The sequence below is a fragment of the Saccostrea echinata genome, unplaced genomic scaffold (assembly GCF_033153115.1).
Source record: "Saccostrea echinata isolate AGI-Se365-2 ecotype Australia unplaced genomic scaffold, CSIRO_AGI_Sech_v1 ptg000042l, whole genome shotgun sequence".
NCBI classification, from domain to species: domain Eukaryota; kingdom Metazoa; phylum Mollusca; class Bivalvia; order Ostreida; family Ostreidae; genus Saccostrea; species Saccostrea echinata.
In genome coordinates, this window is record NW_026889791.1 from 2,161,897 (window position 1) to 2,188,841 (window position 26,945).

The 26,945-nt window shown below is 33.9% G+C and overlaps 1 protein-coding gene across 1 annotated transcript; it reads left to right on the forward strand.

Annotated features, from left to right (window-relative positions):
• The first annotated feature begins 261 nt into the window (after positions 1-261).
• Positions 262-26,610, forward strand: LOC133201018 (zinc finger protein 721-like). The gene is made up of 8 exons (XM_061336821.1): positions 262-394; positions 2,240-2,313; positions 4,709-4,825; positions 9,476-10,987; positions 21,017-21,095; positions 22,953-23,023; positions 24,630-24,746; positions 24,859-26,610. Exons 1-8 carry the CDS (start codon positions 328-330, stop codon positions 26,005-26,007), a joined length of 3,186 nt encoding a protein of 1,061 aa, XP_061192805.1. The 5' UTR covers positions 262-327; the 3' UTR covers positions 26,008-26,610.
• The last annotated feature ends 335 nt before the right edge of the window (positions 26,611-26,945 follow it).

The following is a 26,945-nucleotide window of genomic DNA, read 5'->3' on the forward strand; positions in this document are numbered from 1 at the left end:
TATACCCAGAGTGGTTTTGCCCCTATTAATACCTGTTTGAGAATATATGTATTTGCTCCCATCGGTTTTACCCAAACTTAAATTAATATTGTTCTTAAAGTTGAGCAATTTTTTGATTAAATAATGATGAGATCTTTAAAATGGCATAACTAGGATATTTATGAACATACTGAATATGTGAATATGTTTGTTTTATTTTATTTTTGAAAATAAAAATGCAAATAAATTATTTGTTTACTCTGTTGCAGGTTTTAAAGCAATAATTAGGTCATGATATCAGAGTTCAAGAATTAGGTCTTGATGTCAAAGTTCAATAATTAGGTCATAATGTCAGAGGTCAGGACCTGGGATACACCTCATTCTGATGATTTCACAGCTGATAATGAATCCACTGGTATGTATAAAAATGAAAACTCTGTAATACTCTTATTCTTTATTCACTGGAACACGGTATCTCAAATACAAGATGTACAAGGGAGATATTGAAGCTATTTCAATTGGCTGTCCCAACTCCCAACCACTCAGTACTTTGACTCTTGATACTTTGATAACAAGGATGAAGCTCTGTTGGTAGTGTAATATAGTAAAAAAGTATTCATTCTATTAAATAATCTTGTCTGCTCCTTGATATTGAGGAGATAAACAAGTGCAAAGTTACGATGAGCAAAGGTACTTCTAGAATTTTTAAAACTTGTGATCCCAGGACTAGGTGTTCTTGTTTTTTTTTTTTTTTTTGGGGGGGGGGGGGGGGCTATATTGATTACATAGTGAAAATCTTTCATTTCTTGAATTCTTTGAAAATCATCAGCATAGTTATTATAATATGAACAAGAGTATCTCTAATTTCATAACCCTGGGTCATGGGTTCTGGTGTTAGAGTGGGGCTGTGTTGAATCAGTAGGGAAAATTCATTATTTCTTTGAAAATGTCTGCTTCTGGGTTTTTGGGGCAAAATGGGTAAAAGTTTTAATAAGCAAGGGTATTTGTACTAATTTTTCAAAATTCGGGACCATATTGTCAAGTGTTCTGGTTCTGAGCAGGGCTCTTTTCATTTGTATTCTATTGACTACAGAGGGAACTTATTCCCCTTTGCCATTCACCTTTCATAATTAATCACTGTTAATAATGTTTTTGAAAGGTTTATAGAATACGAGAATTATGAATTAATTTTTATTGTTTAATACAAAAAGTATTTTTATAGTTTTATAGTTTTAATTATCAGGCAGATTTGTAATTAATAGATAAATAAAAATGAGACAAAAATAACATCTCTTATTAAATGTTCTTCAAAGACCAAGAGAGGCAAATGTAAGGAGTTTAAAAAAAAGTACTGAAGCACTAATGATTTGTTAATAGTCTGCATGGCGATAGTGATAAATGGGGGCTAGAACTTACCTTATGAGTTGTTACTGAGTACTAGACTAAGTATTTAGTTGATCCTGATCATCCTATTTCTCTTGCTTTTGAGCAATAAAGCTTCATCTCAAAATTGTTGCATTAAACTCAGGTGACCATTAAGGCCCTTGGGCCTCTTGTTAAAAAATTTCAACATCCTCTTGAGAACAACTTGACCATTTTCAACCAGACTTGACACAAAGCACACTTACCATAAAGGGCATTGAAATTTGTTCAAATGAAAGGCCATGTATTGTTAAAATAAATAATTAAGAAAAGGGAAAATAGGATTTGTATTTTAAAAAAGTATTTTTTCTAAAGAACCAGTGGATCAGAAATGAAACTTAAGTAGAAGCTTTCTAAGTACAGTCCTGCCTACCCTTCCATTTATGGTATAATTCTTCTAATTTTTATCACTAAGTTATGCTGTTATGATAGAAAATTTAATTTAATACTTTTATCTTTTTATGCTTTGAAATTAATATTGTATTTTTGCTTATCATCACCACATTTATGAACCTTTCCCATTCTGCCAATGGTTGAATGAGAAGAGTAATAATTAAAAATTGACCAGCCTTCAATTTGTACAATTCACAGCCCCTTCAGGGCTTGAAGTGAGTCTACAGTAGGTAATAAAAGTTGAACATTGTAATCAGGATTCAAAAATTTACATTCAAGAGTAGGAGGGTAAAATGTGTACTAAATCATATCATGTACACAATGCTATGTAGCTGCTATACTCACTGCAAGGTGCCCAAGTACCCTTTAGTGATATTTATCCTATTGGTTGATTGTAACAAAAAGAATTTACACAGTTCCTACATATTATTTATCTTTGTTGTAGAAAACAAACCAACATTCATGATTTCTGACCCTGAGAATGACGAAGAAGAACATCAACAGCAGTTAATATTGAAGGTAAGTCAATATTTTGGACTCTGCATCAAGATGGTGGAGTTCTATAGTAATCATTGCATTCATCTGTCTGTCCATCTTAACAACATACAAAGTTTGCAACAAAATCAACTTTCAAAATGATTGCTAGAATGACCCACATTTTTAATCTGCATTTTTGCATAACTAAATTAGATAAAAGTTTGTATTTACAAAGTGCATGTCCATTTTTATATGTAGGAGTTAACCTGAATATCTTAAATCTCTATTCAAAAATGAAAATCCTCTTTTTTACTGCTTGAATGCATATTTAAACAGACTTTATTAAGGGGGGGGGGGGGTATGGGAATTACTTTGTCCATCTGTTTACTTGACCCTGCAGTCTGGTCTGGGCAGTAATTTTGTAATGAAGAATCATTGAAAACATATTCTCAGTACAATATTCATTCCAAAGGTCATTTCAACAAGCTCAAACTCACTGACAGAAAAAGTAAAAATTTGTCTGGTACACAGCTTCTTAATGGAGAACATTCAAAGTTCAAACTATATACAAGAATTACTTATGACTTGAAGACAAGTCATGATCTTGACTCAAGGTCATTGGATCAAGTTCAGTGTCACTTACAGAAAAATACGTAATTTGGATTATTCCTGTCTTGACCATGCAGGTAAATTATGACTTCCTGGAAAATATCACAGTACATCCTATGCAGTCACTTCTCTGAATTACCAAAATATGACGTCATAATGAAATATGACGTCAAATTACTGCAAACTTGAGTAATCATGATGGCGAGAGTGTCATAAAGTTCACATCTTGTTTCATACCACATGTAGAGGGTTAAAAAGTACATAAAAATTCATAGCCCCTGGGCCAGGGTTCTGTTGTTAGTGTGGGGCTCTGTTGAAACATTATTTCTTTGAAAATCTTCTTTGCTCCAGAGTATTTAGCAAACAAACTACCGGTAAGAGGATGCTTATGATGAGCAAAGGTGCCTCTTCCAAAACTGCGATTTTCTTGACCTCTGGATCTAGAGTCTTTGGTGCTAGTGCGGGGCTCTATCAATTTTATAGTAAAACAAGATGTGTTTGTGAAACACTGATGCCCCCGTAAATTGGCAACTTATAGCAAAGATTAAACTTTCTCAAATGCATATCAAACATGTTGGTACCCAAAATAAGGTTTTGTCTCGAGGAATATACATGTACTTGTGAACTATGAAAGCCCTAGCAGTAACCATTGAATAGATATAGAAAAGGTGAAAGTTTTTCAAAAGTGAGTCAAACATCAAGGTCAAGGTCAAATGGTCATAATTAATGATGCCCAAAAATTTGTCTTCTCAAAAGAAATACACATGTGAAATATGAAAGCCGTAGTACGAATTGTTCAAAAGTTATGGCCAAGGTTCAAGTTTTTCAAAAGTAGGTCAAACTCCAAGGTCAAGGTTAATGGATTACAATTGTCAGTATCCAAAGGAAGGTCTTGTCACAAGGAATAGACATGTCAGATATGAAAGCCCTAGCACCAACCATTCAAAAGTTATGTCCAAGGTTAAACTGTAAGGTCAAGGTCAAAGGGTCAAAGTCGATGGTTTCCAAAGGAAGGTCTTGTAACAAGGATTACATATGTGAAGTATGAAAGCCCTAGCACCAACCGTTCAAAAGTTATGGCCAAGTTATGGCAAGTTTATATAGCCTTGAAGCAATAATTCCGAATGTTCATTCAGTTGTCAAATGCAGCACATAATGACATTGTTTAATTCAGATCTAAAACTAGTTCCTATCTTTCAATAAAAAGAATTGGAGTTTTAGCAATGACCGAAAACGAAAGTAGAGATGCAAAGATAAAGTATTAAATGAATGCTGATTCTTTTTTATGGATGATGTCAAAAGTTTTCATCCAGTTCTAGATTACCATATCTCCCTTTTTCTTGGCGGGGATGTCCACGAAATTTATCGTGATCAATGTAATCATGGAGGTTTGTGGTAGGCGGGAAAAAGCAGTTGACTTATGCCATAAGTGGAAGAGTTAACATGTATGCCTCTGATAATCAATTTAAAAAAAGGAATACCTTACATGTTTTAAAGAACAAAAAAAAATGAGAATGTAAGAGGGAACAAGCTTGGTTTTCTGAAAGTGCTCAACCTAATTTTTTGTTTAGTAAGAATGGTGATAGTGACAAATGGGGGCAAGTTCAGGCAAATACACAGATCTACCTTAAGATTTTTTTAACTTAATACCAGTCTAATTATTTTGTTGATCCCTGATTATCCTATTTCCCTAGTAGAATTCCGAAAAAAGTAGGTTCCAAACACATAAGTAGGGGTGTGTTTGTGTGTGAATTTATCCTTGCATGTAATATCATCAGACAAGTAACTTGATGTAGCAATAAAAGTAATTTCTTTGTCACATTTGCAGAGGGAAAAGGTAGATTTTGCATCCCATTCAAATATTCAAAGAGATGCTGAAAGGTTAAAGGACTGTAGTTCTAATGGAAACCAAACAGAGAATCTAGAAAGACACAGCAATACAGATGTAAGTAGAAAACCTCATGAATGTTACATCAGTAGGAAAGATTCGACTTGTTCAGATCATATTGAGAAACAAGTTTTTTTGAAACATACTGGTGAGAAATCATTGAATTGTAAAGTGTGTGGAAAGGCATCCTCTGACCCAGAAAACTTTAATAGTTACATGAGAACACCTACAGGTAATACGCCTTTTAATTGTGATGCATGTGAAAAGGCATTTAACCAATCAAGTACCTTAAAGAGAAACATGAGGATGCATAAAGGAGATAAACCTTTTAAATGTGAGAAGTGTGAAAAAACCTTCACACGATTGTATGGCTTAAAGATACATCAAAGGATACATACAGGCAATAAACCTTATAAATGTGGTTTGTGTAGGAAGGCTTTCGCAGAATCAGCAGTTTTAAAGAGACACCTGAGCACACATGAAGGTGATAACCCTTATAAATGTGATATGTGTGAAAAAGCCTTCAAACGATTGTATAACTTTAAGATACATAGAAGGATACACACAGGCAATAAACCTTATAATTGTGGTTTGTGTGGGAAGGCTTTCATAGAATCAGCAGTTTTAAAGAAACATATGCGGACACATACAGGTGATAAACCCTATCAATGTGATGTGTGTGGGAAGACATTCTCTGAATCAGGCAATTTGCAGACACATATGATGATACACACTGGTGAAAAACCTTATAAATGTGAAGTGTGTGGGAAGGCATTTAACCAATCAGGTACATTACGGAGACACATGAGAATCCATACAGGTGAGAAACCTTTTAACTGTGAAGTGTGTGGAAAGGCGTTTAACCATTCAGGACACTTACAGATACACATGAAGACACACAGAGGAGATAAACCTTTTAAAGGTAATTTGTGTGGGGAGGCATTCAATGAAAAAAAACTAGGGTAAAGGAACACTTGAGGACACACACAGAGCATGAACCATTCCAGTGCATAATGTGTGGGAAGACATTTAGGCAATCTGCATTTTTAAAGAACTTATAGAAGCACATGAGGACACATACTGGTGATAAACCTTTTAAATATGATAAGTGTTTGAAGGCATTCAATCAATCAAGTAACTTAAGAAACACATGCGTACACATACAAGTGAAAAACCTTTTAAGTGTGATCTGTGTGGAAATGCATTCTCTGAATCAGGCAACTTAGAGATGCACATGAGGACGCACACAGATGATAAATCTCATCTAGGTGATGTGTGTGGACGGACATTCAACAGATCAAATAGCTTACAGAGACACGAGGACACATGAAGGTGATAGCCCATTTAAATCTTATGTATATAGGAAGGCATACAGTCATTTGGTTGTCTTGGAAAGACATGAAGACATGAAGATTCGTCTCAGTGATACACATTATCATGGTGAAGTTATTTTGGAAAACATGTTCAATAGACAAGTACTTAAAATAGGCACCTTACACATATTGGTATATGGGAAAATCTTTTTTCTGGGACACTGGAAAGTTTTTCAACCTATTGAACATTTACAGATTCACTTGAAAACAGGTAAAAGATCGTGATAGATTTGATGCATGTGCAAAAGCGTTCAGAAAGTCAGAGAGTGACAAAATAATACAAGATGTGTGTGGCAAAGTTGGAAGTAATTTAGAAGACAAACACACATGAAAATACATTGGAGAAGAAAATCACTTTTGATATGAATGTGAAAAAGAATTTGTTGTTCAAAGGTCCGTGTTTGCTCTGCTCACAATTTGTATTGTTTGATCTTGATAACTGTTTGTTCGTTCTTTACTGTCATCATTCACTTGAAAACCACAATTGATAAAAAAATGTAACATGAAAATGCATTTTTTTCTATTTAAAAGTACGTGATGTGTTTGGGAAAGAAATATTTAAATGTTGTACAGAAACACAGGGAAAAACGGGAAGGAGAGAAATCTACTTTCTGTGATGTATGTTGAAAAGCATTTGTTGAGTTTCATGAAGATACAAAGAGGTGAAATTAAAAAGTAGTCAATGTAAAAAAAAAAAAAAGCATTTATAGAAATTCATCAAAAACACAAAGTTAAAAGTACACATGAAAGTACATACACTTTTATGTGAAATAGTGAGTGATCTGTGTGGAAAAGAATTTGTTGACAAAGAATAATTATAAGACAAATAAAACACATACCGAGGAAAAACATTCTGCGAGATTTAATTTATTCAAAAGGAACATTTGAATAGAATATGATTATGCTTTAAAATGAACGACCTTTAAAGTGTCATTTGTTTCAGGGCACATTTTGTGAAAAGTAAGCCGAAAATATTACTAGTACATGAATTAATAGTGATGAAATTATGAGTGTATAAAGGTGCAGAGAAATTCAAGGGATGTTCAGAAACACATTAAAAGATGGGAAGCAGAACAACTTGTATATTATGTTGAAAATATGTTTTGCAAAAAATATGAAAAGACATATTTACAGAACATTTAGGGAGGAACAGCTCATTATCAAAATTTGAAATGAGAATTAATAGATATTTAAGATTAATATCTGTTGTATTAAATTAATTATTTTCATCTTGCCAGAATGCATTACAGTAAAACACTCTCATAATGAAGTGCTAGAGACGGACAATTTTGCTTCATTATAAACGTAATTCGTAATATCTGTTAAGTTCACAAGATTTTAAAGCTACGGGGAATGAAAATCACGCTGTAAACGTCAATTCATTATAAGCATGTTTGTTATTAGCATCTTTTCCTGTAATCGCACAGCATTATGTCAGGCATTTTCCTAACTAAGAAATATGAAAGTAAACAAGGTCTACTTTAGTGAAAAAATTATTATTGTAAATGAGATTTTTTACTATAGTTAAGGAGGCTCTAAACAAAAACAAAAAGTGCTTTTTGGATTTGGAGAAAAGCATATCATATACAGGTGTGCATAATGAGACTATTTAGTTCGTTTTCAACATAGGGTACCCGCCTTATTTAAGCAAGAAAAATGTTCAAAGACAATGGACTATTCGTGAACAGAAATCATTGTTGTTTACTTACATTGGGAAAATTAATGGGAATAAAGAATAAAGAACAGTTACTTTTGTACCAAAGAATCCTTTGCATGTTAACTGACTGCATAATTGGGATCAATGACTTTGTTTTGTTATGTGTTTATTCATTTTATTTATTTCTTAATTTGTATTTATTTGTTTAATTTTTTGCAAATTTTTTAGCTCACCTCAACGAAGTTGGGGGAGCTTATGTAATACCCTCGGCGTTGGCGTCCCAGGTTAAGGTCTTTGGAGCAGTTTTCTTTTCAAGTACTTCTATCGCCTATATTAGTCAGAGATGCATGGAGGATGCTTCTAGTGTGTTTCATTGTACCAGTCAAGGTTTAAGATGCTGCAATTTCAGCTAAAGAATGACCAGGTTAAAGTTTTTGGAGCAGGTTAAAGTTTTTGGAGCAGGTCTCATTTCCAAGTAACTATAAGCCCTATATTGACCAAACTTGCATGGATGATACATCTAAGGATGCACACTACTGAACTTGCTTCGGATGCTGGATCTGACCTACATTTTCTGGATGAGTGACTAGGTTAAGGTTTTTGGAGCAGATCTCATTTCCAAGTAACTAAAAGCCTATATTGATGAAACTTGCATGGATGATACATTTAAGGATGCACACTACTGGACTTGCTTCAGATGCAGAATCTGACCTATATTTTCCGGATGAATGACCAGGTTAAAGTTTTTGGAGCAGATGTCATTTCCAAGTATCTATAAACCCTATATTGACCAAACTTGCATGGATGATACATCTAAGGATGTACACTACTGGACTTGCTTCGGACGCTGGATCTGACCTATATTTTCTGGATTAGTAACCAGGTTAACGTTTTTGGAGCAGATCTCATTTCCAAGTAACTATAAGCCCTATATTGACTAAACTTGCATGGATGATACATCTAAGGATGCACGTGCACACTACTGGACTTGCCTAGGATGCTGAATCTGACCTATATTTTCTGGATGAGTGACCAGGTTAAAGTTTTTGGAACAGATGTCATTTCCAAGTAACTATAAACCCTATATTGACCAAACTTGCATGGATGATACATCAAAGGATTCACACTACTGGACTTGCTTCGGATGCTGGATGTGACCTACATTTTCCGGATGAGTAACCAGGTTAAAGTTTTTGGAGCAAATCTCATTTCCAAGTAACTATAAGGCCTATCTGAACCAAACTTGCATGGATGATGCATCAAGGGACGAACAATCTCAAAACTTGCTTTGGATGCTGGATTTGACTTGCATTTTCTGGATGAGTGACTAGTTTTAAGTTTTCAGATAAGTCTATTCCCAAGTAACTGCAAGCCCTATCAGACCAAAATTGCATAAATGTTGCATCTAGGGATGCACACTCCTAGATTATTAGTTAAGTGTGGGACTTTGCCTTACTTAAAGACAACATTCGTTGAGGTGAGCTCTGTAATCTCTGATTACCTATGTTTTTTCTTATGCAATAACTTTAGAATATAGCTTAAGTACACTGCATTATAAGTATATACACTTAAATGGATCTTTACCAAAATCCACCTTCTCGTGTTCATTCATTTATCTCTAATGTTTCAACTATGATTTATCGAATAAGTAACCGAATTTTTTTGTCAAATTTACAGAGGGAAAAGTGGACGTTTTCATTCAATTTACACATTCAAAGTGATGCTGAAAAGTTAAACAGCTATACTGCCATTGAAAATCAGACAAAGGATTTAGAAAGAAACACCATTACATATGCAAACAAAGCAACTCATGAATGTAACATTGGTGGGAATGGTAAAGTATTTAGCCAATCCGCTGCTATTTTGCAGAATCACGTGATGACACATTCAGGTAATAAATGTTTTAAATGTGATGTTTGTGGAGTGGTATTCAAACAATCAAGTAGCTTACACACACACAAGATGACACATACGGGATATAATCCTTTGAAATGTGATGTGTGTGGAAAAACATTCAACTGGTTAAGAAGCTTACACAGACACAAAAGGACACACACTGGTGATAAACCTTTTAAATGTGATGTATGTGGAAAGGCATTCTACCAATCATGTGACTTGGACAAACACATTAGAATACATACTGGTGATAAACCTTATAAATGTGATGTTTATGGAATGGTATTCAACCAGTCAAGTAGCTTACATAAACACAAGAGCACACATAATGGTGATAAACCTTTTAAATGTGATGTATGTGGAAAGGCATTCAACCAATCAGGTGACTTACACAAACACGAGAGGATACATACTGGGGATAAACCCTTTAAATGTGATGTTTGTGGAATGGTTTTTAACCAGACAAGTAGCTTACATAAACATAAGAGAATACATACAAGTGATAGACCTTATAAATGTGATGTGTGTGGAAAGGCATTTAAAGAATCGGGTACCCTAGTGAAACACATAAAAATACATACAGGTGATAAACCTTATAACTGTGATGTGTGTGGGAAGGCGTTCAGCCAGTCGGCTCACTTAAAAACACACTTGAGGACACATACAGGTGACTATAAACACAAAGACAAAACTTTTAAATGTGATTATTGTGCTAAAGCATTCAGCGTAGCAGGTTCTTTACAGAAACACATAAGGATACACACAGGTGAGAAACCTTATAAATGTGATGTCTGTGGAAAGGCATTCAACCAATCCAGTAACTTACAGACACACATGCTGACACACACATGTGATAAACCTTTCAAGTGTGATGTATGTGTTAAGGCATTCTACAATTCAGCTTCCTTACAGAGACATTTAAAGATACATACAGGTGAGAAACCTTATAAATGTGACGTGTGTGGAAAGGCATTTAACCAATCAGCTACCGTACAGAGACACATGCTGATACATACAGGTGAGAAGCCTTATATATGTGATGTGTGTGAAAAGACATTCAAATATTTAACAGGCTTAAAAAGACATTTGAGAACACATACTGGTGAGAAACCTTATCAATGTGATTTCTGTCAAAGAACATTTAGAGAGAAATGGGATTTAAATACACATCTGAGGATACATACAGGTGATAAACCTTTTAAATGTGATGTGTGTGGAAAGACATTCAACCGATTATTTAGCTTAAAGTTACACATACGAACACATACAGGTGAAAAACCAAAGAATTGTGATGTGTGACTGTGGGAAATTATTCACTATTTGATGTAACTTACAGAAAGACATGGTGACACATTCCAGTGAGAAACCTTTTAATTGTGATGTGTGCGGAAAGATGAATCAGAAGCATACATTAAGGACCACTAGAGGATACATGAAGTTCAAAAGCCCCATTTCTAGCTGACCTGAGCTGAAAGCTCAAGTGAACTTTTCTGATCACCCGTTATCCGTCCGTCTGTCCGTACGTCTGTCTGTAAACTTTTCACATTTTTAACTTGTTCTCAAGAACCACTGGGCCAATTTTATCCAAACTTGGTACAAAGCATCCTTGGGTGAAGGGGAGTTTAAATTGTTAAAATAAAGGGCCAAGTCCCCTTACAAGGGGAGATAATCAAGAAAAGACAGTGGGGTCATTAAAAAATCTTCTCAAAAACCACTGGGCCGAAAAAAGTTGAAACTTATGTGGAAGCATCGTGGGGGTAGTGTAGATTCTAAATCATGACCTAGGGAATCGAAGTTTTACATTGAAATATATAAGAAAAATCTTTAAAAATCTTCTCAAGAACCACTGAGCCAGAAAAGCTGAAACTTATATGGAAGCATCCTGGGGTAATGTAGATTCTAAATTATTAAAATCATGATCCCTAGGGTTAGGGCGGGGCCACAATAGGGAATGCATTGAAATATATAGGAAAAAATTTTTAAAATCTTATTCTCAAGAATCACTGGACCAGAAAAGCTGAAACAAATGTGGAAGCATCCTGGTGTAGTGTAGATTCTAAATTGTTAAGATCATGACCCCGGGGGTAGAGCGGGGCCACAATAGATATTACAAGTGGGGAAATCTGGTAAAGAACAGCATGACCAAAGTTACTCAGGTGAGCGATGTGGCCCATGGGCCTCTTGTTTAAGAATGTATCTGAGAAACCAAAGTAATTTACACATTAGGAACATGAACAAAATATTTTCCATCCACTTTTCTTTCTCCAAGAGAAATTTCACAGATGCACATATGTCCACATATATGGCATGGGATGCTCACTCCTACATGGCACCTGGTCCCACCTCTGATGTCTTAGGGGTCAGTGTTTGTTCTGTTCCTATTTTGTAATGTTTAATGGACTTTGAGCTCGAATACTGTTCGTTATCTCCACATATTTCTTGTAAGACTTAAAAACCCTTATAAAATCAATATGGGCAGAAAAGTTCAATCCTAAGATTGTCACCTAAATTTTACTAATTTTTATCGAGCAAAATTTGTGCTGTGCTAACATTGATAAACCTAGAAAAGTCCTTATTCATAGACAGTTGACATCCTGTGAGAATAACTTCAATAAGTCTGAGTAAATAGCTAATTTTATGTATCATTTAAATACAATTGAGTCGAAATTGAAGATTTTCATTTACTTCATTTATTTGTGTGATTGTCCTTAATGACGTTTAGTTGAAATGAATGAAATTAGCTAAAATCACTTGTATATTTTTGGTTTATGCTTGATGTATATTCATATAATTTGTATTTGTTTTAATTGAATGTTCTGTGTTGCTGTTTTTTTTTTCAGTTGATCTTTGACAAATAAATGCGTTGAAGAAAGATGCCTTTTTTTATTATGAAAGAAGATGGGCGAACAAGTTAGTATGATGGCTATCGTTTGAGAAACAAAAAAATGAAAAATTAAATATCCGTGAACTACGATACAACTTTCTTTGATATCTCATTTAGCATTAGTTAATATTTTCTGTAAAATCTCCACAACTTTCGACTATGTCTCAAAGATCAAAATTATTAGTTTATGAAATGGCATAGGTACACAGAAGAGGACAAAAATGATCATTTTTCACACTATAATACAATTTTCGATGTGATAGGATCTTCACCCCCCCCCCTTTTTTTGAAAGATTATATACTCAAGTATGTCTAAAACTTTTCGTATTTCAGTTAACAAGAACATGTAGGAAAGACCTACTAATCCTAGAAATACACTTTTATGACACAACATTGGTTTCTTAATTCTTAAAATCCTCAAGCCAAGGTCATTATACAAACGATATTATACTCCTCGCAAGTAAAGTTAAGGGAGATGTATTGGAATCCGCATCTCCACCTGTCCATCTGTCTGTAGACAGGATTTTGTCCGGACTTGTCCGAAGATTATTGCAGGGATTTTTCTAAAAAATTGTAACACGTTATTCACCGTATAAAGATGTGCACCTGGTTATTTTCATTATGATTGGATAAGTTTCTCTACATTTTACAGGTGGTTTTTTTTTTTTAGTGACTTGGTCATTTTGGGCTCATGTAGATTTGAGTCATAGAACATGTACAATTTAGAAATTGCCAGTTTGTTACACCTGTAAAAAAATATGAAATGTAGCTCGAAAACCAGCACTAAAACTAAAAAAAAAATCAAATGTTTAAAAAAGGATTTATGGTAGATAATCCCTACAAATCTAAGAGTCATGCAGTAGCCTAATTAAAACATATGTTACATCAAGATTACACAGTTCTTTATTTTCATTTTATTAAACTTTGTAACAAAGACACTGGTGTGTGTGTGTGTGTGGGGGGGGGGGGACGGGCTTACACAACGACGAATAAAAAATCAGTATATTTATTTCTCACAAATTCCACAGTTTGGTAAATTTAGGTAAAGTTTATTATCGTTTGCATACAAAATTGATAATGCGTGAATACAGTAACTGCAAAATTGATCATGATTAACAAAAGAAGTATATTTTTTGAAAGAGTGGGTCATCGCTCCATTTTTTGAGAATAATGAAGAGCAATAAAATGTGTTTCTTTTTACATTTGCAAAAAATTGACACGAAGACCCACTCTATATAAGAAATAAAGTTTACTTACCTAAATTTTTGCCATGGTCTTCAAAAATTCTAAGTCCAAATACGAAGAACTGTTTGCAATTTGAATGACCTTGTATATGTTACTGAGTGGTCTGTGGTCAGCAAGGAGCTGCTTAGCGGACGTCTATTGAGGAAAGTGTTCGAATAATGCTCTGACGTTTTATTTTTATTTCTATTTTTTTTAATAGTTTAACTTTATAATTAAGTTGAAAAGTTCCTATAGGAATGAAAAATTTTCAATGCAAGTAAAATATATTTAATAATGAACCCATTTGCTGTAAATTATCTAAAATGCCGGATTAAAATTATAATGAATACTGGAATAAGCAAAGGATCACCACTATCATTTTAAACAATGTTTAAATGTATACGTATTAATAATATCTTCACAGAACGTGTTAACATTCAATATACAGATTACAGAATAGAAGTCACTGCCTGTGTTAGACATTTTGTGGTAGAAAATGAAGGTCTCGTGTTTAGCTTGAAAATGTTTAAAATCTACATATCTTCATTTTGACAAGTCCTGTCACATTTAAATGCCTACATAAATCCGTACAATTGAGATATTTCCAATATACGCACATGCAAAGCTGCAAAATAGGCATGGATATCTGGCTCGTCTAATTCTCGCAGCTTCTTTTGAAAACGTTGTTCTCAACAGAATGACAAATATGCATTTCTATTGTACTGCAGACTCACAGTGCATCACACAGTAGATAGTGTAAATCCATTTGTCCCTTAGGAGTAATGAGTAAATATGCATCCGGTTAAAGATTAATTAATGAGTTCAGTGTGGGAAGCTGTTAGAGCACCTCTGATCAAGCATATGTTAGATTTTTGATTTTTGGATTTTATTAAAACTGAGAGGTATACCTCTCATAGTTAATAACACATTATATATTATATAGTACACAATAGAACATTTCATATATAAAATATAAATTATAATTCTAAATATGAATGTTTTGAACATATTTTATTGAATAAATCAAAAGGATTGGAAACAAGTTCTTACAACTTACTAGTTTCTCTCCTTGAATTTAACAATATGTTATGCCATTGAAATAGTACACAGAAATATAAATTTAAAAAGTGATACAAGTGAAATATCTATTCAATAACATAGCAAATTTAAAATCTACAGGTTTCATCAATAATCTACAGGTTTCATCAATAAATTTATGCACAGCAGCAAAAATATTTGTATTAGTTTGTAAAGGCAAATTTAAATCACCCCATAATAAAAAAAAATTGTGTCAATAGTGACCAATTCGTCAAGTAAAAATAGGCGGTTAAAAAGATGATTCCTCGCGTTTGGATAATTTCTGCAGGCAAAAAAGAAATGATAAACATCTTCATACTTTCCACATCAACATAAAGGACTATTAATGACTAATGATGGAAAGTATGAATAAATATAGCATTTAAAAATCCACGTTTCATTTCTTAATTTATTTGCAAAAAAATGTATATTTTCCAAAGTTACACATTCCCTTTGTATTTGAGCTCAATAAGTGTATTAGTTTATAAACACTTGGACGCCAGGCATAATAGTTTTAATATATACTTTTTTCTCCAAATTTTATATTTTGGGAATTTAAATCACCCGAAGAACAAAGATTTTAGTTTCGTATTTCTAGTCCATATCCCATGAATAGTAGTAGTGACACTAAAGCGTCATATATCAATAAAATACATAAGGTCATCTTTTTCCTCAAATGTACACATAAAATATTCTAGCGATAAAATCACCTGTAATATGTATTTTTATAATTATAGGATCTTAGTGATATGTTTAAACGAAGAATGTTGTCAACAGTTTTGTTCATATGAAGAGCCATGTCCTCTTCCAAGGGAAGATAATTAAGAATTAGTAAAACTTTGATGTCATCTTTTAAAATTTTCCTCTCAAGAACCACTGGGTCAGAAAAAAAGGAAACTTATGTGGAAGCAGTAATGTAGATTTAAGTTTGTTCAAATCATGACCCGGGGTAGGGTGGGGCCACATAAGGCGATCAAAGTTTTGCTCCAGAATATATAAGAACATACCTTTATATCTTTCTTCTCGGGAACCAACGGGCCAGAAGAGTTGAAACTTACCTGAAAGCTTCGTTTTATAGTGTAGAATTAAATTTCTTCAAATCATGACCCTAAGGGGTAGGGTGGGGTTACAATGCACAATCAAAATGTTATGCAGGGAAATAAAGGATTTTTTAAAAATCTTTTCAAGAGCAGCAAAGCCAAGATTCCTCGTATTTATGTGGAAGCTTCCTCAGGTAGTGTAGATTCAAGGTTGCTCAAATCATGACCCCCGGGGTAGGGTGGGGCCACTTTGGGTAATCAAAATTTTACGTAGGAATATATATATAGAAAAAAATTTGTTAAAAGCTTTCTTCTCAAGAACAGCAAAGGCATGAAAAGTCATGCTGATTTTTAAGAATCCTAAAGTAGTGTAGTTTCAATTTTATTCATATCGTTACTCCTACGGGGGTAGGGAGGGGCCACAAAAGGCAATTATGTTTTACATAGGAATATATAGGAAAAAAATTCTTTTAAAACCTTCTTTTCATGAACTACTGGACCAGAAAAGTTCAAAATTTTGTGAAAACTTCAATATATAGTGTAAATTCAAGTTTGTTCAAATCCATCTTCGCTAGCCAAGGGTTTCTGATACGCAACTCTCCTCATAAACCCTTGGCATACGGTGCTGACAAAAGACGGGATTGTTTTTGTCACGTGATCATGATTCTTACCAGGTTCGCACAGATTGCGTCATCGACAGAGCTAAAAAGCATATTTAAAAAAATTTTGTTTTTAAAGAATAATTAACAAGAAGGTATCGAGTTATGTTGATTTGTTATTTAAACATGTAAAAGTGCAAATTTACATCTTCAGTATATATTCTTAATCACATAGTTTGCACGTAGCTTTATATTGGATGACACCATATAGCTATTCATAGAATGGCATGTTATCTTACGGATCATTGTTTACTTGCGTTTTACATTACCGATATTAAAGAGTCAAGATATATCCCGAACGCATATATCGTTATTTACAAAAAACAATTGCTGATTGGTCGAACGATGTCGATCAACTCCAATCACAACTTGAGAAAAAAATCCCAACTTTTTTTAACACCGTATGCCAAGGGCTTATGAGGAGAGTAGCGTATCAGAAACCCTTGGCTAGCGAAGATGGTTCAAATCATGATCCCCGGAGGAAGGTTTGGCCACAATAGATAATCAACGTTCAGCACTGGAATATGTAGGGGAAAAAATCTTTAAAAATCTTCTTCTCAAGATTAGCAAGATTAGCGAAGGCCTGAATAGTCATAGGTAGAACCATTATATGTGACCTTTTTTTTTTTTTTTTTTTTTTTTTTTTTACATAGGAATATACCTAGGAAAAAAATCTATTGATGAATGGCCATAGTGACTCAGGTGAGCGTTGCGGCCCATTGGCCTCTCATTTGATTAGGAGGCCTTTTAAAAAATCTTCAGCCTCGAAAAAATCTTTTCAAAAAATGTCTGAATGTGAAAGGGTTTAAAAACAATATTTAAGGGGGTCATATAAACTACATGCCGTACGGGTTAATTTTGAAAATCTTACATAATTGAATGTTTTGGTTTACAATGAAAAATGTTGCACGTTTAAGAAGAATATGTTTATATATATTTCCCCCATTAACTTATAAGTATAACCTTGTCAGACTCTTTTCAATATTTGATAGAGATGTCAGATTGCTAATGGAATATGTTCAAATCTAACTTGTTACCAGCTAAGTATGCGATGGACCAGACCGGACCTTATGATCATGAACTGAGAACATTTTTGTCAAAAAATTAAAATATGCATAACGCTTGAAATAACAAAACAAATCAGGTTTCTTTATTATTGATTTTTTTTAATTTTCAGAAGCTAGTAATATTTTCAAACTTATTTTTAAATTTAAAAATTATGATTTCTAAAATCTAAGTTTTAACTTTCAGTCTATTATTAATCATTGGCTTTGGATTCGACCCCACCCCTCCCTCTGAATTACTTGTGAGTAGCTCGAGATTGGTCAGGTTTTCGGAAGAGGGGCTTTGGCGACTGAATATCTCTCACATTTCTTGCAGTTGATTCAATATCCTTAACCATGGTCGGCCAATAACAACGTTTGCGAACCAAGGATATGGTGCGTTCGGTATACATGTACCCTTATGTCCTGCATGATTACTAACATCTTCTCAAGTCAAGGGTTTCTAATCCGTGTGGAGCAAAAGTAAAATGTGATTGCAAAATATACTATTAACTTTCCAGCACTTTATACCACAAGAAAAAGTAGTTAACTTAATTCAGTTTTTTGCAAAGCTGAAACTTAAAGGGATTGACGGAAGGGCAACAGCAGGAGTCGAGCCTCCGGCTTAATTTGACTCAACACGGGAAACAGAAAAAAGTTTACACAATTTTGAAAAATAAGCTTACACGCAGAATTTGTTTAGAGATAATAAAATGACCACAGTGTCAAGATTAAAAAAAAAAAAGTTAATATACATAAACAGTTTCGTGGTTACGCAGTCTAAGGCGACGGTACAGCAAAATAACTTACCAAACTTTTTTTTTTTTCTCCTTATATTCATTTTTTAAAGAAATAACGTGTAAAAACGGTTTTAAAAAATACACCCTTTACATTAAAATTGGGCATCAAATTTTTCATAAAATGTGTTCTTGTCCAGAACTGCGAGGATGTTTTTGTTTCATTTATATTTATTGTGGATTCAAGTTTGGTGAAATCTTTACTCACTGAGGCTTGGATGGGGGATATATATTAGACTATTCTTTAAGAATTGTTTGGTTGCCCTTTCCCGACCGACTGGCTATGTAGCTAAAAATGGCCCGACTAAATACTTTTTTTAACCCCCAGGAAGCAATTATTTTTATGCATTCCTGGAAATAGATTTTGAAAATTCATCGTTGATATTTAAATTTTCTGGGGGAAAAAATTCTCACCTACCTACCAACCCATTTTTTCCCATTCTGAGTCAGAAGAGGGCAAACAAACTTTATTTGAAAATTGGCCTTAAAGAATCATTTTTTTTTTTACTTGATTAACAATGATTAAAGAAGGAAAAAATATCTTCGAAAAAAAATTCTGGTGACTCCGTTGATTGTTGTGGCTCATGGACCTCTTGAACTGTTTGGTATAGTTATTAATAAAACACAATTATTTTTTAATATAATGCTTTTCTTGCTCATCCATATCTAAAAGAAACAAAGTAGATAACGATTAGCATTAATTTTTTGCATCATGTATTATAGTATAGGTCATATCACATCAGACGCATTAATTTTTTTTAATATAAAAATTAAAGCAAAAGGGAAAAAAATCCCCGATATTTGCTGTTGAAAATAAGCGTACATTGCACTTTAAAAACTGGTGTGTTTTTTTTTTAAATGTACAAATAAATTTAATTTTTTTTTAAAGCAAATATCGGGGATTTCTTTGTTTTTGTTTTTATTTTCATAGGATTCAGACAGACATAACAAACCCTTGTGACATCATCGTCGTTGGCAATAGATGATAGACAAACACCTGCTTCCGTGTTACACTGGCACAGATTGTATACGGCGCGGATCGAAGAAGCTTAATTTTAGACTTTGACTAGAATATTTCTTTCTTTATTCATTTCTTTATTTATTTATTTATTTGTTTCTTTCTTTCTTTATTTATTTGTTTATTTTTTTGTATGCTTTATTTATTTATTCATTCATTCATTACTAGTGTTAGATTTTTCTACCTGTTTAAAAAAAGATAGTTTATTCGGGGGCTTTTCTTTTACTTTAGGATCTCAATAAAGATCGGGATCGGCATTTCGCTTCATTTATACATGGACTGAATGGTGTGTAACCTGTTGTGTAGTGTAATGTAGGGTATGCCTACATAAATGATAAAGCAGGTATTTTCTCTCATTATTTGAAAAAAAGAAAAGAAACGATTTACTGCTGTTGATCTTTGTACAAAACTGCTATAAAAATTATCATTGCAAGGAATAAAGATATTGCACAGGGGGTCGTCACGATTAATTTGTGTGTATTTTAATAAGGGTGGTCGAATAGAAAGAAGACAAATTAATCCTGACGAGTCCCTGTGGATATTGCCAAAATTGATTGCCTTAGAGATAATGGGGTAGTCTTACGACTTACGAGTTCCCCTACAATAACAGGTTGAGCATACTTGTTAAACCTAAATAGACTAGATGGAATGATTCTTCTTTCAAGTAATGAAAGAAACCTCACCGTTTACGGGAATTTTTGAGAATTTCTCACTGATAGAGTTTTTTGTTTTTTGTTTTTTAAAGAAGAAAAATAAGTGCTAAACGAATCAGGGCGAAACTAGTCTCTTTTGAGGAGTTGACCACCCCCACCCCACCCCCTTCAACTTCTCCACGATAGGCCTAAATCAAATATTGTAGAACCAAACTGGGTCCCACTTTTAGGTTTTAGGTCTGATGTGATATCAATGAATATTTTAATGGACATATTTTGGATGCGCAGATGTTATATTGCAATGAAAATACCCATTCTGCTGTCTTAAAACACATGCATTTATCACAATAGAACTCTTAATTGTGTTATCTTTGTTACCAGATTCGTTTATTCATTCAATTGAAACTGCGTTTCCCCATTTTAACCTGGGCTGACCTCTAAAAAAGTCTTCAAGTATTTCTCTGGATAACAATCTAACACAAGAATATTTACTCCAATTTATCCAAAGAAATAGAAAATAGGGCTGAACAATTCGGGGCAAGCAGGGAAGCGGGGGCTAAACGGTCTAAACCACTGGGATTTGTCCAAACACCAGATAATAAATATGGGATATAGGTGTTGGGCCACTTCTGAATCAATTATCTATTTCATGGTGCTGTGAATATATGTGGGCATTGTTTCGAAGCTCAAGTTGATTGTAAAAGTAGTCTATATTAGTACACATGGTACAAGTACCTGCTGATTTAATTGTAAGCCTCCTCAGTCCTCATACTGTGAATTCTTCAAAACAAATTAATATTATCAAGATAAACACAAATAGTCATTTTACCATATTTCAAATATTTTTTTACTTATTTTCAAGAAAAATGTTAATTTGTTTAAATCATTTGTATATTTTGTTACAGGGTTTTAATGAGCTATAATTAGATCTTGATGTCAGAGAACAAGATGTCATCAACATCTCATTCCAGAAGTCAAGAGTCTGAAATGGAAGAGGAACCTACTGGTATATAAACAAATACATGATAAAGATTCTTTGTAAACTAAAATATAACTAAAGTAATTCATAATATAACATTTTTAGCTCACCTGATCTGAAAGCTCAAGTGAGCTATTCTGATCACCTATTGTCCGGTGTTGTTTGCCCTTTTGTCTGTCCATCTGTAAACTTTTCACATTTTTGACTTCTACTTGTGCCATGTGCCAAAGTCGCATTGAAGTGAAAATTGGTGCATCAGATTAGCCATTGGTGGCCCCAAGGTTCGCTTTCTATATTTAGCGATGTTAGTTAGAAATATTATGCATTCAACTTTCTAACTTGTTTAACTTTTGTTTTAAATTCAGTCATTTTAACACGTCAACAAATCTCATTGGTTAAAACACATCAAAAACTGCTTCCTATAATATGAAGCACTTAATGATGTTAATATAAGACAACAAAGGTACTTGTTTTATATGGTCTCACCAGTCTCCACATCGCACATTGGATTCAAACCCAAGATGTAAGGATCAACTCCTTCTGCCACAGCACTGGAGCAAACGCTCTAACCACTGCACCATGCAGGCGACTGGATTGAATTTGTAAATACAGTCAAACCTTCTTATCTCGAACTCAATGGGACTGAGAAAAAACTTTGAGATATCTGAGCATTTGAGATATCCAGAGTAAAATACTTAAAAAATAAGGGGTTGGGACTTCCAAATCACTTCGACATATCCAGGGTATTCGAGATGTCAGTGTTCCAGATACCAAAGTTCAACAGTATGTCTCAAAACTCCATATTCAAGTCCTTGATAGTAAATATTTCTTCCAAGTTGTGAGGAGAGCTCTAGTCATTTCTGTTAACTGATTTTTTGATTATATATTTACATCCACTGAATATTATCTCCTTTATATGAAAACCATGGTTGTTAATCAATCAGTAAATACTGCTAAGCAGCCACCTGTATAGATTTCTTGAGCAGCAGCTCTTCCATCAATGAAACATATAATGACATACATATCAGTGACACAATATTTAACATAATAAGTTTTACTATATAAGGTTACTAGTACACGTATTTATACAGATATAAATATAATCAATAAAATGAATTTCCTTGTTTGTAAGTATGGGAATTAACATTGCAGCTAACAATGTTCTTTCTGAGGTTAATTAAAATGTTAAAACATTAATTAGAAATGCATAACCAGCTTACAAGGGTTATTTTTTTCTACAATAGCTGCAACATTTATTCCTGCACTAACAACCAGAGAGAGTATTTGGTTTAATTGAAGTATTGCTTATCTTGTAAAAAATTTAAAACAAAAATAACTGCTAATGCTAAAATCTTTTTTTTTAATGCTTTATTTTTGAAAAAGTTTTCATATACATAAGATCAAAAAACACAGACATACATACACAAACACACCCACACACAAACACGCCCACACACATACACACCCACACACTCACTGTGCACCTTTCCCAAAATACCAACTGTTCACAATTACAGCTATAGCAATACTAATTAAAATTTCTTATATTAACAAATCAAATCAAACATTGCCCATTTACATGTACTATACATTTTAGTTTTACAGTGAAAGCTAGTTTTATACAGTTAATACTAAAATCTATGTTGATTTGGTATTTGGCTAAAAAAAAAACAAAAAGAAAACAGATATTTTATTGAAGTACTGAGAATTGAATGTAAATAAAATTGCACTGTATTGAAATCTTCAACCCAATATATGTACAGCTGAGCCCTATTTGTAAAGGCTGCAATCTTCAAGGTGCCCTGATTAACCAAAAGATTGATTGTTTACACACTTGTAAAAAAAAATTCTACTGTCCTTATAGATTACCTGAATCTGTTGTAGAAAAGAAGCAAACTTTTGGGAATACTGACCTTGTAAATGAGGGAGAAGATCAGCAGAAGGAAATGTTGAAGGTAATTAAATTTATAGAGCCCTGTATCAAGATTCTGGTGTTTTGTAGTTCCCTCTACTGGCCTCTAGATGTCAGAGTAAATGCCTTTTTCAAAAAACAAAATGAATATGTCTATTCCAGTTTGCTTTACTTAATAAGTAAGTTCAAAAAACTATTTAATAGAAAAAGACAACATTTGAGTCCCTCTAAGCAGCATATCTTTAGCTCAACTGGTCAGGTACAAGAAGAGCTTGTACGATATTCAGGTGTTTGTCTGTCTGTCCATCTGTTCATCTGTTAGACTGTCTGTCTGTTTGCTCTTACCAGATTTACACTGTGAGGTAAAATTCGCATATTTTCCAGCATTCTGGGGTTATTTTTGTATTCTGGGGTTAACAAAACAATAACATGGTTTATTTATGTTTGATTTGACTGTGCTAGGTTAAAAAAAAAAATAGAATTAACCCCATAAGAATTTTCAGACATGTTATGGGACTTGTCAATAGTAGCTATGGACATGAGGAACCCCATACTGAAATTCACCCCACTCTGTAATAAAAATATAAACATAAAGCTGCAGTGTGAAAGAATGTACAGAAAATCATTTGGACAAATGCACCCCACTACAGACTTATCTAACAAAAGTAACCCTGTACTGTTTTTCTTTGCACAATGTATTTCTTGTCTGTATGTCTGTCTGTTTTTATTGTAAGGTATCCACTAACAGTTCTGCCAATATATCTTGGTACACAAAGTAGAGTACACTAAGATACAAAATTCTGTGTATCTGAATTTTATTTTCAATGTACTTGTACTCTATTGCCATGATTACTAAAATTAGTAAAGGTAGAAATTTTCCAAATTCTTTAAAAGATTACTCCTCCTACAATTATGTTCTCTTTAAAAAAAACCTTTCTATCGTTCATTAACAATTGAACATTTTCAATTTCTCTTCTAGAACCACTGAATGAATTCAACCAATTTTGATATTTAATTTAGCATCTTTGGGTCAAGGGAGAAAATGTGAATTCTACCCCTTAGGAGTGGGGCTAAAAACATCAAAATAAATTTAATCTTTAAAAAAAATCTTCTTTACTCCTGGACAGTCAAACTGTTAGCATGATTATAATGATCATTGAACCCCCTACTTAATTTTATGAAATTCATGGCCCCTGATTCAGGTGTTTCAGTGTTACAACAGGGCTCTATTTGCCATATAATGAAAATGCATTAATTCTTAAGATAAAGAAGAACAATAGTCTGCATTCTGCTAGATCATTTATGTCTTATGATGGATACATTGACTTGATATCAACAAACTAGTATGGAGTGAAGAGTTGATCCTTACGTCATGGGTTGGATTCTACAGTGCGACGTGGAGACCAGTTATTCAGATGAGACCATATAGTACGTGGTTTCATGTCGCAATAGGTTCTTGCACGAAAAAGGTCCCTCACTGCTCAAAGGCCCTATGATCTGAGTACAGGTCTGAACTTGCAGCCCTTCACTAGCAGATGGTGGCATCTCAATACGAGTGTTAAAATTCTTGAAGGGACTTTAAACAAACCAACAAACAAACTAGTACCTTGATTTAGAATTAAAAAGATTTATTTTTGTCAATTTTACAGGTGCAGAAAACAGCATTTTCATCCAGTGTGTATATTGAATGCGATGCTCTGAAGTTACCCAGCAAAAGGGCTTATGCCAATCAAACAAAGAATGGAGAAAGGCACATCAGTATGCAAGTAAGAAAAAAAGCTTCCTGAATATAACATCTGTGGGACAACCTTTAGATCATTTACAGGACCACATGTTGGTAAACATGGGTGAAAATTTTTTAAATGTTGTTCGTTTCAGAGTGCAAACTGTGAAAAATCAGATCTGAATAGACACATGAGGATACATACAGGTGATAAAGCTAACAGATGTGATGTGTGCGGGATGTTTTTCTGTGACCCAGGAGTTTTTAAGTTACACGTTAGGACACATGCAGGTGATAAACCTTACAAATGTGACATTTGTGGGAAAGCATTCAGGCGTATTTGTAACTTAGAGAGACATCAGAGAATACATACAGGTGAGAAACCTTATAAATGTGATGTGTGTGGCAAGGTATTTGCTGGATCAAGTACCTTACAAAGACATGTTTGGACACACACAGATAATAAGCGTTATAAATGTGATGTGTGTGGAAAGGGGTTCCACCAGTCAGGTGCCTTACAGAGACACATTAGGACACACACAGGTGTTAAACCTTATGAATGTGATGCGTGTGGGAAGGCATTCACCTCTTCCGCCTCTTTACGGAGTCACATTAGTATACATACGGGTGATAAGCCTTATAAGTGTGATGTATGTGAGAAAACGTTCAACAAACCAGGTATCTTAAAGAAACACATGTGGACACATACAGGTGATAAGCCCTTTATATGTGATGTGTGTGGACAGGCATTAGGTAACTTACAGGGACATATTAAACAACATACATGTCATAAGCCTTATTATTGTGGAATGTGTGGGATGGAATTTAAGGTATCAGCAGGTTTAAAGAGACACCTGAGGACACATACAGGTGAGAAACCTTATCAATGTGATGTATGCGGGAAGGCATTCTCGCAATCTGGTACCTTACACTATCACATGAAGACACATACAGGTGACAAACCTTTTAATGGCAATGTGTGTGAGAAGGCTTTTACCTATTCAGAACATTTACAGATACATATGATGACTCATAGACAAGATAAAAGTCATAAATGTGATGTGTGTTGGAAGGCATTCAACAAATCATTAGCCTTACATAGACACAAGAGGATACATATGGGTGTTAAACCTTATAAATGTGATGTGTGCGGGAAGGCATTCATTGAGTCAGGTGCGTTGAAGAAACATATAAAGATTCATACAGGGGATAAACCTTATACCTGTGATGTTTGTGGAATGTCACTCAGCAGATCAGATTCCTTACTGAGACACATGAAGACACACATGGATGATAAACTATAAAATTATGGGGTTTAAAGCAAATTGTACAGTCGGACAGTTGACATGAAGAGACCTGAAGATGCATGTCGGTGAAACTCCCTGTCAAGATAAAGCCTATGAAAGACAGAGAAATTAAATATACAGATAAGAAAATATAATGATATTGTAGGGAAACCTTCTGTGTGCAACAGTGGAAGGTTTTTCAATCGAGCTTAACATTTACAGAAATATTGATGCTGATAAAGATCCCACAGAATGTGATTGTTTTTGAAAAAGAGTTCAGGAACATAGAGAATTTTTTTAAAAAAGTGATGTGTGTGGAAATGTAAGACATGTGTAAGAAGTTATTCAAAAGGTGTACAGAAACATGAATAAATGCAAAGGAGAAACCTCAATTGCATGGTTTATGTGAAAAGTAATTATTGAAAAGACACCATTGAAAGACAAAAACTGAATAGAAATGTATAAAAATACATTCAGAAGAAAGACCTCATGTGTATATTTTATAGAAAAACAGTGTCAAATGTAAAATAAATGTGGTGTGTGTGAAAAAGTTATTCAAAGGGTGTAGAAAGACACAAAAATACAGGAAAACTTTCTTACATGTGGCTAATGTGGAAAACTTTTTTGGAAGAAGGAAGTTTGAAAAGATATACATGTATGATAGGGTATGCAGATTTAAGATAAACAAGAGGTCCATGGGCCATAATGCTCACAGGCATCAATATGATCTTGCTTTTCTTCATCATGAGATTCTTTTCTAACAAATATTCCTTTGTAAAACTTTGATCCTTGTTGTGACCCCACCATACCAAAGGTGTCAAGATTTTTATAGATGTAGCCCCACCCTACCCTTAGGTGCCATGATTTGAACAATCTGGAATCTAAACTACCTCAAGACCCTTCCATATCAAAGATACTAAACATGGCTTTGCTGTTGTTGAGAAGAAGATTTCAAA